The 15,536-nt window shown below is 52.8% G+C and overlaps 1 protein-coding gene across 2 annotated transcripts in view; it reads left to right on the top strand.

Annotated features, from left to right (window-relative positions):
• Positions 1–15,536, top strand: part of LOC117192404 (protein muscleblind-like) — a 105,516-nt gene that overhangs the window by 38,371 nt on the left and 51,609 nt on the right. For both annotated transcript variants that reach the window (XM_033397079.1, XM_033397080.1), the window contains exon 2: positions 8,620–9,126. In XM_033397079.1, the coding sequence (XP_033252970.1) occupies positions 8,938–9,126 (189 nt within the window). In that variant the 5' untranslated portion in view covers positions 8,620–8,937. The remainder of the gene's footprint in view (positions 1–8,619; positions 9,127–15,536) is intronic.

The raw sequence follows: 15,536 nt of genomic DNA, 5'->3' as shown, positions 1-15,536 counted from the left end.
CAAGAAGCGTTCGAGGAGGTGAAAAGACGACTAGTGGCGGACCCCGTGCTGGCGTGCCCCGACTTCTCGAAGAAGTTTATTCTGCAGACAGACGCCAGTGATTACGGGCTGGGTGCGATTCTCACGCAGGAGACGGAAAGGGGCGAACGGGTAATATCATATGCTAGCAGGACGCTAAATGGACCCGAAAGGAACTATTCGGCGACCGAGAAAGAATGTCTGGCCATTGTGTGGGCCATCCGCCGGTTGAGGCCATACTTGGAAGGATATCGCTTCAAGGTGGTCACGGACCACATGGCTCTGAAATGGCTAAATAGCATAGAAAGTCCGTCGGGAAGAGTGGCGTGATGGGCATTAGAGCTACAGCAGTACGACTTTGAAGTCGCGTACAGGAAAGGACAGCTCAACGTGGTAGCCGACGCACTCTCCCGACAACCGGTGGAGGAGCGAGGCCGTCGGATAATAAGTGAGGAGGGAACACAACCAGTAGGCGAGCCGCCCTGCAAGTGGTTAGAGGGCATGGTAGAAAAGATCAGAAAAGAATCCCCGAAGTACCCCGACTATGTGGAGAAGGGGGGAAACTTGTACCGGCACATTCCTCACCGGGCAGGGAGCGAAGAAGTCGCCACGTGGAAGTTATGTGTGCCGAAATATGCCCGAGAAAGGGTCTTAAAGGAAAGTCACGATAGTCCGGAAGCGGGCCACGCCGGCGGAAGGAGAACCGCGGCACGGGTGGCGGCAAGATATTACTGGCCAGGGATGTACAGGGACGTGAGGGCCTACGTGCGGAAGTGCGAACTATGTCTTCGCTATAAGCCAAGTCAGCTACAAGCGGCAGGAGAAATGTTGACACAGGTGCCGGAAGAACCATGGGCAACGGTATGCGCGGACTTTGTGGGTCCTCTGCCGAGGTCGAAACATGGGAACTCGATGTTGTTGGTGCTGGTGGATCGATTCTCCAAGTGGACCGAGTTGGTGCCGCTGAGGAAGGCCACAGCAGAGGCACTAATAAAGACCTGTCGGGAGCGCATAATAGCCCGTTTTGGCACGCCCAAAGTCTTCATTACGGACAATGGGGTGCAGTTTGCAAGCAGGGCATTTGCAAGATTCCTGGAGCAGCTAGGAGTTCGTCACCAGTTTACGGCGCCATACACGCCGCAAGAGAATCCGACAGAGCGAACGAACAGAACGGTAAAGACCATGATAGCTCAGTTTACCGAGGGTGATCAAAGGTGTTGGGATGAAAAATGGCCGGAGCTGATGCTGGCCATGAATTCGGGAGTGTCGGATACAACGGGATATTCACCGGCGTTCGTGGTGCAAGGAAGGGAACCCCGGCTGCCAAAGGCCCTATATGACGAGGAGACGGTAGGCACGGGACAAGGCACAGAGACGCCGGATGAAAATGCGAAGAAATTAAAGGAGCTGTTTCAGTTGGTTCGACGCAACTTGGAAAGGGCAGCCCAGGATCAGGCCAGGCATTACAACCTGAGAAGAAGACCGTGGAGACCCAAAGTGGGAGAGGTCGTGTGGGCCAAACAGCACCACCTTTCCAATGCAGCGGAGGGATTCGCCGCGAAGCTGGCACCAAGGTACGATGGGCCATACCAGATAGAGGACTTTATATCCCCGGTTATCTGCAACCTAAGAAAGGAGGGCGACAGGAAGAAGAGAACGGCACACATACGAGATCTGAAACCCCAACCCGAGGAGCGAGAGACACAGGGGTGAAGGAGAATGGCTGTAATAGGTCGCCCTAAAGGGTCACGCAGGACCAGGAACGGTAGAGTGCCACGCAGGACACTGGGGAAGGGTGCCGCGCAGGACACGCACGAGACTCGTCAGCACGCAGGGTGATGGACTTGTGCACTTAGATTAAAAAAAATAAAAAAAAAGGCGAACAGGAAGACTGTGGTTGGAGAAATCTGAAAAAAAGCGAAAATTAGTAAAAAGAAAGGAAAATAAAACGAGAAGAGGAAAAGCTCAGCAAACCTGAACAGGAAACGCGTCACCCAAAGCTGGGAGGCGAATCCAGGGTCGGGGAGTGTAATCTCAGACAGCGGATGACCAGGAAAAACCCAGGGGCCAGGTTCACGCCTCAACGCGGACTCACGGGGCAACTACGAGCATCGGGCCGGAACGACGGGTGCCGCTCATGCGTGGACTACCGGGCGAGGAGTCGGATGATCCTCGGGTCCGAGCCACTGTGTGAGGGAGACACCTGTCAAAAGAGTCCGGCCGGTGGCGCATAGGAGTTGCCCTGGGATGTGAGCCCAAGATTCCAGCCCGGGCGGAGGGTCGGAGGACCCATTGTTCACGAGCGGAATCGCGGCAAGCGGCCCGCATTGAGGGCAGAGGGCGAGCTGGAAAGGGAGAAAGGATGGAGTAAAAGTCATCCGGGTCGGGAGAACTCACCCAGGCCAAGGAGGGTCCGAGCAGCACGGGATGAAGAAGACAGGTCGGCGGTGTCATGTAAGAATAAATAGCAATTTTTTTATAACAATTAAAAGTAAATAATTAGCAATCCATCAATCCATTAAATATCAATTAAAATAAACAAGAATAAAGGGCTAAATAAAAGTTGTGAATAAGCAAAAATAAAATGGGGAATAAAAAGCAAAATAATCATGAACGGGAAGGGGGTGGGTCCATCAAAGATGGAAAAGTTTTATCCATGAGCCAACAGAGAAACGCGGCGAGAACACAACAGTATCCAAAAAAAAAGGGATAAGGCGAAATCGGATAGAAAGCGGAGAGCGCGACGGCACTCGCACAACCAGGGGAAAGCTGCCGTTAGAGAGCGCGGCCGGCAGAGAGACGAGGCTGAGGGCCATGAGTACAAACGCAACAACCGTTAGAACCAGGCGGGAGAGACCGAGACACGGAGCACCGGCACCGGTAGAGGGAACGATTGGCAATGCAACGCGTGTATATAGGCGGGTGGAAAACGGAACAGCGAACACTTGAAGGTAATTATCACCAGAAAGAACGCAAGAAAAGCAGCAAGAAAAAAAATGGAGATGAAACGCGGGCTCAACCACGAGGATGGCAGGAAGAAGATGGATGATATGAGGGCCTTCCTGGAGGAGCAACAGGCGATCGTGGGAGGAGGGGGCTATCGCGCCGGTACTTCTCGTCAGCGACGGGCGTCTCTGCTCTCGCGTAGCGACGAGGAGGATTGGTGCGATGGCTCCCAGTTCCTTCAACTGCTGGCCTCGCCGTTGGTGTCACCGGCGCCATCGGGGCACGACTCGGTGTCGCCGACGGTGTCATCGGATGAGGAGGAGGAGGACGACGACGAGGTCATATGCACCGACGGCCCGCGCGCGCCAACCGCTCAGGAGAAGGCCAGATGGAGACGGCAGCAAAGGGCGGAGCCGGAGACGAGGAATGGAAGGCCGCTGACCCTGCGCGACAAAATTGAGGCGGTGAGGCGGAGGTTTCAGGAGGCGACGCCGGAGGAGAAGCGCCGGATGCACCAAGTGCTGGAGAGGGCGCGGGCGATCAGGCGGCGGAGGGACGAGCGGACGGAGGCGCGGCGGCGAGAGGCGGAAAGAGCCGCCAGTACGGAGGAGCACGGCCAAGAGAGCGACGAGGCGCCGCCACCCCCACCATTCCGGGTGGTGCTGCCGCCGATGCAGCCCCGGACCGACGAGGCGGAGACCGAGGGAACGCCGCCCCAGGCCACGGGCAAGCAGGCTACGAACCCAGAGGCCGGGTGGCAGCGGCGGCTGCAGCAGGCCGAGGAGGAGGAAGGCGAGCTGTGGCAACCTACGCCACCGGCCGAGGATGACGAGGGCTCCGAGAGGCGGCAGCCGCAGGCCGAGGAGGAGCAGCACCACCAGCAGCAGCACCAGCAGCAGCAGCACCAGCAGCACCAGCACCAGCAGCAACAGCAGCAGCAGCAGCAGCACCAGCAGCAGCAGCAACGGCAGCACCAGCAGCAGCAGCACCAGCAGCAGCAACAGCAGCACCAGCAGCAGCAGCACCAGCAGCCGCATCACCAGCAGCAGGGGCAGGAGCAGTGGCAGCAGCAACCACAGTGGAGGGGACCGGAGGCGGCCGTAATGGGTCCGTATGTATCGCAGGAGGTGCGGACCGCCGTGCGCCAGGGGATGGTGTGGCACCACCAGAGCGAAGCCCAGCCAGAGGCCGGCGCCCGGGTGTGGGAGGAGAGTCCACGCGGCAGCAACAACAGGGACCCGCGGAGGAGGGACCCCGACCTCAGCGGCAGCAATGGCGACGGCGGAGGCAGCGATGCGGACTGCAGAAGCGGCGAAGGTGACAGCAGAGACGCAGGCCGCGGAAATGGCGACGGCGGCCCAGCCGGCGACGGCGGTCCCGACGGCGACGGCCGAAGCAGCGGCAGCCGCGGCGACGGCGGAGGCGGCGATGCGAACGGCAGTGGTGGCGACGACGGCAGCAGGGACGCATACCGCGGAAACGGCGACGGCGGTCCAGACAACGACGGCCGAGACAGCGGCAGAGGCGGCGACGGCGGCAGCAGAGACGCAGACCGCGGAAACGGCGACGGCGGCCCAGACGGCGACGGCCGAGGCAGCGGCAGAAGCCGAGACGCGGGCCGCGGAAACGGCGACGGCGGCGACAGCACCGACGGAGGTGGAACTCGAGGCGTGGGAGCGCGGACCGTGGGTGTGGCCCGCACCGGAGAGGTCGAAGGCGGCCGAGCGCCCGGCTCTGAAGCGGCAGGCCTCCTGCCCGGAGCCCTGTGCAGGACCGAAGCGACCGGCCCTGCAACGGCAGAGCTCGGCACCAGCAGCCACGGTCCACTGGACGGCGATCCCGCGGGAGGAGTGGCCGGCGGCGGTGGTCCGCGCGCAGACCCAGATTCGCCTCGTGGGTAGGAGGGTGAAGAAGCTGGTGAGCGAGCGGGGTACCCGGTACCGCATTGCGATGTCGGCCACACGCACGGAGGTGTTCCGCGAGCAAAAGTAAGGGAAAAAAGGGGAAAGAAAAAAAAAGAGCAAAAGAAAAAAAAAGAAAGAAAAAATCAAGGGCGAAACACGCGGGAAGAAAATGAATAAAGAGAGAAGAAAAAGAGAAAAGTGGAATACTTACGGGGGAGAGATATCGAGTGGATCGCCTAAACGCCCCTACACCTTATCGATAGGTGGGGATTCGGCCCCAGCCAGAAAATTGCAAGGGCTGGCAGCGCCGCCCGAGCAAAGGCGCCAGAGGGCGCCAGGGCGCCCGTGATCCCAGATGCCGTAAGGAGCGCGCGTAAAATGGGGCCGTTGAATGAGGAAAGCACACTCCGTCGCAAGGTCGCGAAAAACGGGAGTATTCCGCTGCGGGAAGAAAGAGGGGGGTGTGAGGAACCGTGGTTCCCACAGGCCGAATTCGACCAAAGCATAGCCGGATAAAGGCGGTGGGACGGTCGGATAAAGGCTGATGGCTGGCTGGATAAGGCGAAGGTCAGCCCAGATACCCACGGATAGCCGGATGCGGCGAAGAGGCCAAGGGCCCCGAGAGGAGAAGTGTCCCGCTCTCGGAGCAAGAGAAACGCGAGAGGCAGAGGAGACGGCGGGATCGGGCCGGCAGCGATCCGACGCATGACCAAATAGGGGCATGGGATCACGCCACCGGCCAGGCCCCGTTACGAAGGCCGTGGAAACCAGGAGACGGCGATGGAAAACTACCAACGCCGAGCCGGGGCCCGTCAAGGGGCTATAAAAGGAGGCTGCGGCAACGAAGCGGCTCTTTTTTTCCGTGGAGAAGCGATCGCGCGCGCACGTTGAAACCCCGCCGAAACGTGAGAGTAATACCCGGTACGGTTCGAAGAAGTGCAGTGAAGTGAATAGCAACAGGAAGACAGGCCCCGCCTGCCCCCAGAGTGAGTCTAAGTTAAGAGGTGATCCACAGTTGCCGGCGGAAGCTAAGAGGGGAGTGCGAGACGTAGAGTGCGGATTTGCGTGGCGGGCCAAAGCAATAGCGGAGGTCAAACTGCCCCAATCAACAGCCTCAACGCTGCCACACCCGACGAGAGCCCACGCGTGGTGGAGATCCATAGATAAGCTGAATTGTAGCATCTAGCCCTAAGTCCTAATATAAGTACGAATAAAGAGAGATTCGATTAAAGAAAAGGAAGGTCTAATCATTTGTCGTTGGGGGCAACAATAAAAATACGTTGCGACGAATCGGCCGACCGCTGAGCGAGCCCAGCAAACTCAAGCGAACCAAGAAGCAGGTCCGTTACAACTGGTCATGCGTCGGATCGCTGCCGGCCCGATCCCGCCGTCTCCTCTGCCTCTCGCGTTTCTCTTGCTCCGAGAGCGGGACACTTCTCCTCTCGGGGCCCTTGGCCTCTTCGCCGCATCCGGCTATCCGTGGGTAGGGAAATTCTCGTGTGTTTGGTACCATTTTCTTATCGAAAATAAGTAAATATAAGTAAAATTATTTATTTTATGGAGCAACCCAGTTCCAGATGCAGATTCGTGCCGCTTCTCACAGTGCCCCCCCCGTGCCCCCTGTGCCCCCCATGCCCCCGCCTGGTATTGATTCAGCTTGCATAAACACTCGAGTTTTCGTATGGAACGCGAATGTGAACAAATATTTAGTGGGAATGCATTAAGAGCTACAGAAATTAACAGTTTTCAATTTACAACAAAAAAAGAGTCACTCCACTCTCTCTGTCGCTCTCCCTCCCCCCTCTCTCTTTTCCTTTCTGGTTTCGGCGAGTCTAACCTTCAAAAAAAAAAAAAAAAATACACTCTTTTTGAGACCGAAAAAACCAGTCAAAAAACTTGTTGAACTTTTTTTTTTGTGGACCGGGGGGGACTTGGGGTTTTGCATCAGCATCTTTTTTGTCTCTTAATGATATTTTAATAACCGAAAAAAGCGCAGAAGGTCCTCAGGCGCTCTCAAGGTGGCCTGTAGGTCGGCGGATGGAACAATCTTTCGATATTCGATATTTCTTTGGCCCAGTTTTCGTCAGACGATACGGAAGTTTATTTTCGTAAAGCGCTTTTCCACACACGCTTCTGGTCATAAATTTTCCAGCTTTCCCTACTGCGTCAATGACACGGCTGCTAATTTTTACATATCTCTATCTGTATCTGAGGCTATAGTCTATATAGATAGATAGATTCTGATGCCCATCCCACGTCCGCTTGCGTGGGCGCAACAGCGTCTCTGTACCGGTTGCGTGTTCTTCTCTGGTTTTTGGCCGAAAAAAGTGTTCAAGAATTCTCCTAGCCCCCACGTAGATGATGAGTCTAACATTTCTCAGTTCATAAATTAAGTTGAAATTTATAGAATATACTCGTATCGTTTGGAAATCAAGCAGAAATACGGAAAAGCAATTTGCGGCTGACATCATACGGAACCCTCGATAGTCTAGTCAAATGGCTTAGATACCCACAAAAACACACATAACATAGATACAAGTGCGTGTATCTTTTCGTGTGTGCATAAGGTTTATTAATTGTCTTTTCATATGGAGTCGTCGGAGATAATTTACGGGCAGTGGCGGCAGATACGAGGGCTTTTTGGTGGGTGTCAAAAGGAAGTGAGAAAAGCAGGGGAAATATATGGCAGGAGGAGGAGTGTTCTTGGGGGAGAAAGTCTCCCTTTAAAGGGGTTTCCTTGAGGAAGAGTATTCAAAGGGAAGTATCTAAAAGTATCACCCCCTTAGCCCACCCAGATTTCCCTTTTTCGAAGACTTTGATTCATTTGCCACTTGCCGCAAAAGATAAGATAAGATTAAAACACACACAAAAACAAAAGCAAAGAAAAGGAAAACAAAAAGCAAATGCGATAAATATCAATTTGTGTGGCGTCATCGATGATTAAATCCGTGTTTGCAGCATTTCTCTCTCTCTCTCTCGCTCTCTCTTTCTCAATCTCTACTATATATAAACAATGTATATTTTTTTTACAGTATTTTTATTAATAACAAATACATTTCTCTCCTCGATCCGAGCGGTAAGTGCGTTAAACAATTTATTTCTTTGCTTTAAGAAACGGAAAACAGCAACGAAAAAGGGCCGCTCCCCCTCTCTCTCTCACTCTCTTAAATGTTGCTTAAGCACTCGCTGGCCATGGATATATGTACATATTTCTATCTTCAGGAACATTTAGTGCACTTTAGTTGATTATTTTTTTTTTGTTTTTTTGTATTTTTTTTCTTGCGTTCCCTGCGCCGCCGAACGCTCCAGAAACCGCTGCTGCCAACTGGATGCTGCTCATCAGATACATATGTATCTGTATATATTCGAGTATATGTGAAACTATTTTTAGTGAATTATATCATAAGTTGTGTATTTCATTTAGCAAACACACACACGCACAAATTTGCCTCATACGATCTCATATGTGTACGTGATCGGTTTATAGTGTATGTGGTGTTTTTTTTGTATTTGCATTTGGCATAAGAACTTAATACCAACCACTATGCGCATTACTAACCCAAAGAAAAACAGAGATTTGAATCAGTTTAAACCATTCATACATTTAGTCTTAGAATCGCTCTCACACTCTCTCTCTCTCTCTCTCTCTCTCTCTGTGTCTCTCTCTCTGTCTCTCTGTCTATCTATCTGCCCCCGAAAGCAAATGGCACAATCCTAAAGATATGTTTTCTCTCTTTTATTCTCATTTCAGATAATGTAAAATCAGCTTAAACAGAAAAAAAACAAACAGCTGCGTCTATCCATAGATTTATATATACGCACACACACACGAGTGCCCAGCCCCACCCGCCGCCCCAGAAATCAGCTATCAGCTACATCCTTCCACACCCCCGTCCCAAAAAACCAACGCGTTCTAGTCGCCAGCTAAAGTCTAAGCTATTTGAAAGCTATCCTAGAGCCGTAGACACACACACACACGAACAAACACACACACACAAATCTCTATCCATATATATATATACATAAAATATCTGTATCTGTATCTGTATCTGTCGAATACAACGATCAAATGGCCAACGTTGTCAATATGAACAGCCTGTTCAACGCCAAGGACTCGCGCTGGCTCCAGCTGGAGGTCTGTCGGGAGTTTCAGCGCAACAAGTGCTCGCGCCAGGACACCGAATGCAAGTTCGCCCATCCGCCGGCCAATGTGGAGGTACAGAACGGCAAGGTCACCGCCTGCTACGACAGCATCAAGGTCAGTATATGCCAACAATGACCCCCAACCCCCAACCCACACCCCCACCCCCAGTCCTTGTGGACACCCCCTTGCTTCTTGTGGATTGTAGATTGTAAGCTTTATGATTTTTCACCTCAAAATAAAATATAACCCCCCCCCCCCCCCCAGATTTCGTTTAGGGCCCCCCTCAAAAATAAAACTGATCTTGTCCCGCTTTTGTTGTTTGTGCTTTTGTGCTTTTACTCCATTTTGTTTTTATGGTATCTCTGTGCTTCCATATACATATATATCTACTATACACACTACTATATCTAGTTGAAGCTTTAGTCCGGCTGCTGTCACTCCTTCTCTCTCTCTCTCACTCTCTGTCTGTCTCTCTCTCTGTCTGTCACTGTTAATGCCTGCGAGCGCGATCAAAGCAAGCTTTTGAGGCTTTCGTGTGTGCTTCAGTCCCGAGTAGCGAGCTTTAGCTTTTTATTAGCCCTAAAACCTAGAACAATTAAGAGAGTGTTCCAGCAATAAACCGAATAATTCGAGTGATTTTTAGGCCGCGCCACACTTAGACATGGACAATCTGCAGGTAAAGCTCATTTGATTCTAAACTTAAAAACTTATTTAAGAACCTACATCTAAGTCCCACCTAAAAAAAAAGCGCCGAAAAGGGTTGCAAAGAGCTCCTGTTTCACAGGACACAGGACAATGGCCGCAGAGCAGAACCCCGGAACAATGTAGTTGTTTTCTTTATTAAGCTTTTTGTTTTAGGGAACAAAAATGGCCACCTAAAGTAAAGTATTTTATGTATACACTACATAATGCTGACAAAATGCCCTGGCCATAATCATAATCATCATTATCTTGCTCGTTTCTCGCTCCTCGACGGGTACTCAAACTTTGTGACAGCATAAAAAATTAGGTTCTGTAAATTTTTTGCTGCCGCCTTTTAGGCGTTTCGCTAGCCCAGCCGCCTTTTGTTGTTTCCCCCCCAAAAGCGTTTCAAGCCTTAAAGTTGGGGCCACCCACGCCCCTCTCTGCCCACTCGAGTCGAGTGTGTAAACAATAGTTAAAACTGCTGTTTGGTAAGTAGCTCGTTGCTGTCGAGTGCAGGGTGGGGCGGGGCTGGTCCTTCTTTTCACGCCCCAGCGACAGAGGCCACATCGTTAATTGAGCCACTGCCTCGGTCCGGGCATGCAGGTCCTTTGTTTGCCCATGAATGAATGTATTAGAGTTCCAGGGCTCCCAGTTCCATCAATCATTTCCCAAAAACAGAACTAGGGTCTTTTTTTTCGCACATATTCCATCTGTTTGTGGCAACAGCTGGGCCTGTACAGGGTACAGGGTGCAAATAAAGCTCAGACATTCATTGCCCACAAATTAGTTGTGTTATCCTATTAATTAACTATGCAGTAAAGTTGCCGGGCAATTTCCCTCGCTTTCTTTTCTCCCTCTCTCTCGCTCTCTTTCTCTCTTTTTGCCTTTGAGTGTTGTAATTGTTGGCGAGAGTGTGTTTGCATTCATTTTCACCTCTTTTTGTTGTCCCCTGAGGGTGCTGAGGGTTTAAATGCATAACGAACTTAAACGTAACCAGAGGCAAGTAACCACCAGCATACACACACACACACACACATACTACGACTATGTACTGTACACATAATGGCGGCTGAGAAGGAGGCAAGGCCTATATGCCATAGGCTCCTGTGCACTATATACACGTACATTTTTCGTCCTGACAAGCTCTTTTTTTTTACTGTGCGGCCACGACACTAATTTATAGCCACGTTGCCGCATTGTAGACTTTCCAACTGGCAGCTCAACTTAAAGTAGAATTTCAAGTGGAAATTTGGTCAATGGCGGTGGCAAGTGTGTTATCCGAGGCTGAACGTGTGCCTTATATTGAGTTTAGAACGGATTAAGCTGCTCATAAGGCACCGGAGTGTGTGTTATAACGTTATCCGGGCTTATCCGAGCACAGAACATGTATCCCAACAGGTTTTAGGCGGGGGAATATCGTTATCCGAGATTGTTCTGGCATAGAAATAGCTTTTAAAATGTAGGATATCATTATCCGAGTTTATCCGAGCTTATCCGGTTGGTTATAAAATCATTTGAAAGCCATCTATGTGGCAAAGATATCTATCCGTAGTGGATAAGGTATATCCGGACTTATCATTGCACAGAAAATTTATCCCAACAGGTTTTAGGAGGTGAAATATCGTTATCCGTGACTGTCCAAGGTTATCCGTTTGCGAAAATTTGGAAATATTTATACGAACTTATCCGTAGAGGTATGCTACACTTTACTTCAAAGCGAATGCATAGAAATTGCTTTTAAAATGTAGTACGTTATTATCCGAGCTTATCCGAGTTTGTCCGAGCTTATCCGAGTTTATCCGAGGTTATCCGGTGGGTCTAAAATCATTTGTGTGATGTACCTATTTCAGGCTGAGGTAAGCTCAGTCCCGTCCAGGGGTCAATCCACAAGAAATTTGTAGAAATGTGATGGAACCTTAAGGGCGGCGTCAGGAGGCGGCCTGTCGTAGAGAGGTGGATCGGGGCTAGAATGGGCGTCGCTCGTCGTGTATACGAAACGACTGTGTGGACTCGGGGCGGGGCGACGTCGGTGCCTCGGCTAATTGGGGTGAACTTACGCGATCGGGTGTTTTTACTTTGATAATTTGACACTTTATTGTATTTCTTAGCGGTTTAAATGAACTTATTTTTAATTGGGCGTCGATGTCTTGTGGTGAGTTCCGGGTACCGCGTCTGTACTCCGGGCCGGGTCACTGAGTAAGTTGCTCTTTGGTTCTCGTCGCCGTCTTTTTAAAGGCCCGTATTGCTGGGTCGGCGGGTTTGACAAATGCACTTCCGCGTCGGGGCGCACTTTGCCGTTCTTGGTGATCGTTGCAGATTTTGGCGGCGCCGACTTTCCTCCGTCGATGAACCCGGAAAACGGCACTCGGCCGAGGCTTGGCTTGGAGTGGGGGGAAGCTCGCGTGACCTGATGTCTTTGGTCATCGTTCTGGAGTTGGCGCGTGTTGATCGGTGGTTGCTTGCGAAGGGGGGCGTTGGTTGTGGGGTGCGGTGCGATGCGCTCATTATAGGTCGGGGGACGGATTGTATCGAAACCTTTTAGGTTCGTTACACCCTCCCCTTTCTTCCCCGGCGAGAGTTACGAGGACTCGCGGGTCGGGCTCTTGTGGTTTCTTCTGTGGTCTGCGTTGGGGTTTCCTCGTTCTCTTCGCTTCGTCAGCGGATTTGTGGGGCGCGCGGTCGTGAGCGTTACGTTACTCTCTCGCTGGCGTCAGCGCTGTTCGATTAATTGGTGGTCGCGCGGTTCGCTGCGCTTGCATTCTCGGCGGTATTTCTTCGTGGATGTCAACATTCTCGAGTAGGTCTGTGGGTTCTTCGGACTCGTGATCGTGGAACTTTCTCAGGTCGTTGATATTTGCGGTTTTGTGTTTCCGGCTTTCGCAGTGTTGTAATTTGGCGATGTTTGGCGATGGAAAACTCTTGACCCGGTAGGGACCGTCGAACTTCGGGGCTAGCTTTGCCGAAAAGCCCTCGGCGGCGTTTGAGAGGTGGTGTTGGCGTAGTAGTACCAGTGATCCGACGGCGCGGCGCCATAGTCGCCGGCGGAGGTTGTAATGTCTCCCTTGCTCTTCACTGACTCTCTGGATGTTGTTCCGGACGATGGCGAATACTTCTTTCAGCCTCGGTGCTTTGCTGGTGTCCGTCTCTGGCGTACTCCCTGTCCCGGGCGTGACTTCTCGTAGAAGGCGCCGGGGAGTCGGGGCTCTCTACCTTGCAGGAGGAAGGCGGGGCTGAATCCGGTCGTCTCGGAGACGCTGGAGTTGATCGCCAATGTCATCTCGGGTAGGAGCTCGTCCCATGTATTCTGGTGGTCGTCGACGAACTGGGCGATCATCGTTTTCACAGTCCGATTGGCTCTTTCCGTCGGGTTTTCTTGGGGGCAATACGGGGCTGTGTGTTGCAGCTCCACGCCTGCGCTTCGCATGAATGTTCTGAACGATCGGCTAGTGAACTGGGTCCCGTTGTCGCAGACGAATAGTTTCGGCACGCCGAAGCTGCTCAGTATTCGTTCTCTGAAGGCTCGTTCGAGGTTCGCCGTTGTCGCTTTCTTGAGGGGTACCAGTTCGACCCACTTGGAGAAAGTGTCGAAGAATACCAGTAAGATGGTGTTCCCGTGCTTGGACCGTGGTAATGGTCCGACGAAGTCGGCACACAGGGTGGCGAAGGGTTCTTCGGCTTTACGGGTGAGCATCCTGCCCACGGCCTTGCGCTGCGTGTCTTTGAACTTTTGACAGCTTACGCAGCCCTGCACGTACCGTCGCACGTCTCTGTGTAGTCCTGGCCAGTAGTATCGTTGTGTTGCCCTCAGGATGGTTTTCCGGACGCCAAGGTGTCCTGCCGTTGGTTCGTCATGGCATTCGCGGAGTACTCTCGTCCGGCCGTTTTTGGGCTCCGTGTCCTAGGTAGCGGTATAGCTGCCCATTTTCGGGCAGTCCGGGTACTTCTGGGGTTCGTCTTGGACTTGGATCCTTTGTTTAAGCCAGGTGCATGGTGTGTCGTCTTCCTCGATGCGGGAGAGGGTCTCCAGTGGTTGTCTTGACAGTGCGTCTGCGACTACGTTCTGGTTGCCGGCCCGATAGTGCACGTCGTATTGGTATTGCTGTAGTTCGAGCGCCCATCTTGCTACTCTACCGTAATGGCTCTCGAGGGTATTCAGCCACTTTAGTGCGAGATAGTCGGTTATGACGTCGAATCGGTATCCTTCGAGATAGCATCGCAGTTTTCGGATCGCCCAGATGACGGCGAGGCATTCCTTGTCGGTGGCCGAGTAGTTTTCTTCTGCCTTGTTGAGGCGTCGACTGACGTATGCGATGACCCGCTCTTTCCCTTCGATCTCTTGGGTGAGGACCGCGCCTACTCCAAGGTTGCTTGCGTCCGTCTGCAGGGAAAATTTGACGTTAAAGTCTGGGCAGGCGAGTACCGGTGCGGTGGTGAGCAGTGTTTTCAGCTCGTCGAAGGCGTCTTGTTGTTCTTGACCCCATGTCCATGCTTTACCTTTCTTCAGCAGCAGTGACATTGGTTGCACTACGGTGGCAAAGTTTGGGACAAATCTGCGGTACCACCCGGCCATGCCTACGCATTGTCGTAGCTCCTTCAGGTTGATCGGCGGCCTCAGATCCTTTACGGCTGCGATTTTGTCGGGGTCCGTGTGGATACCTTCTTCGCTGATCACGTGGCCCAGGTATTTTATCCGGCACTGGAAGAAGGCACACTTGTCCGTGTTGACCCGTAGGTTCGCCGTTCGCAGTCGTGCGAAAACTTCTTTCACGTTGTTCAGGTGTTCCTGGAAGCTTTTCCCGACGATGACGATGTCTTCGAGATATGCGAACGCGAATGGTTCCATGTCTGCGCCGATAACGGCGTCGAGGGTCCGTTGAAACGTGGCTACCGCGGAGTGTAAACCGAAGTGCATTACTTTCCATTGGTATAATCCTCGGCCGGGTATCGTGAATGCCGTGGCTTCCCGGCTGTCGCGGGCCATTGGTATCTGCCAATATCCGTTTTTCAGGTCGAGGGTCGTGATGAAGTGGGCATTTCGGAGTCGCTCTAGTATGTAGTTGATCCTGGGTAGCGGGTACGCGTCTGGGATGGAACGCTCGTTTAGCTGTCGATAATCTACACACATGCGCCATCTCCCGTCCTTTTTGCGGACCAGGGCGATTGGCGCGCTGTGGGGGCTCCGGGATGGTTCGATTAGGTCCTCAGCTATCAGTTGGTCGACCTGTTCATCGATGATCCGCCGCATGGCTGGATTTTTCGGGTAGTACCGTTGTTTTATGGGTCGGTTGTCCCTCATGACGATGGTGTGTTCCGTTAGGCCCGTCGTCCCTCGGATGCCTGCGAGTGTTGGCAGTTCCTCGTCTAGGAATTTCCGTATTTTCGGCGCGATGTCGGGAGGCCATGGGTCGGAGATTCGTTCCGAATCGTCCTCGGGTGGGTCGTCGATTCCTGGGTCGCAAGGTCGGGGTTCTCGGGGAGGATTGTTGTGTCGAATGCGCTTGGTGGTTCGACTTCGCGAGTGTATTCGCTTATGCTGGCGACGATGGCGGGTGCCTCGATCATGAGTAGGGGGCTCGTGTGTGTCCTGGGGGGTGCTTGCTCGACGTTGTACTCTGCGTGACGTACGAACGGGCGGCTCCCGATGGCGGTCGTAGCGTTTGACCGACGGCTAGTTTGGGCGGTGAGGTTCACCGACATGGGTCCAGGCGTGGTGCTGAGCCGCATGCCGGCGACGTACGAGGTGTTGCCCGGGTGGCGTTCCATGATGTCGGGGACGATCGATGGTGCGTCGGCTCCAGGTGCGTCGGGGTTCCGATGGGTGCCTCGCGTTGCAGTGATCG

This window comes from Drosophila miranda, assembly GCF_003369915.1.
Source record: "Drosophila miranda strain MSH22 chromosome Y unlocalized genomic scaffold, D.miranda_PacBio2.1 Contig_Y2_pilon, whole genome shotgun sequence".
Lineage (NCBI taxonomy): Eukaryota > Metazoa > Arthropoda > Insecta > Diptera > Drosophilidae > Drosophila > Drosophila miranda.
Note: the sequence above shows the minus strand (reverse complement) of the source record. Positions and strands in the feature narration are given on the sequence as shown.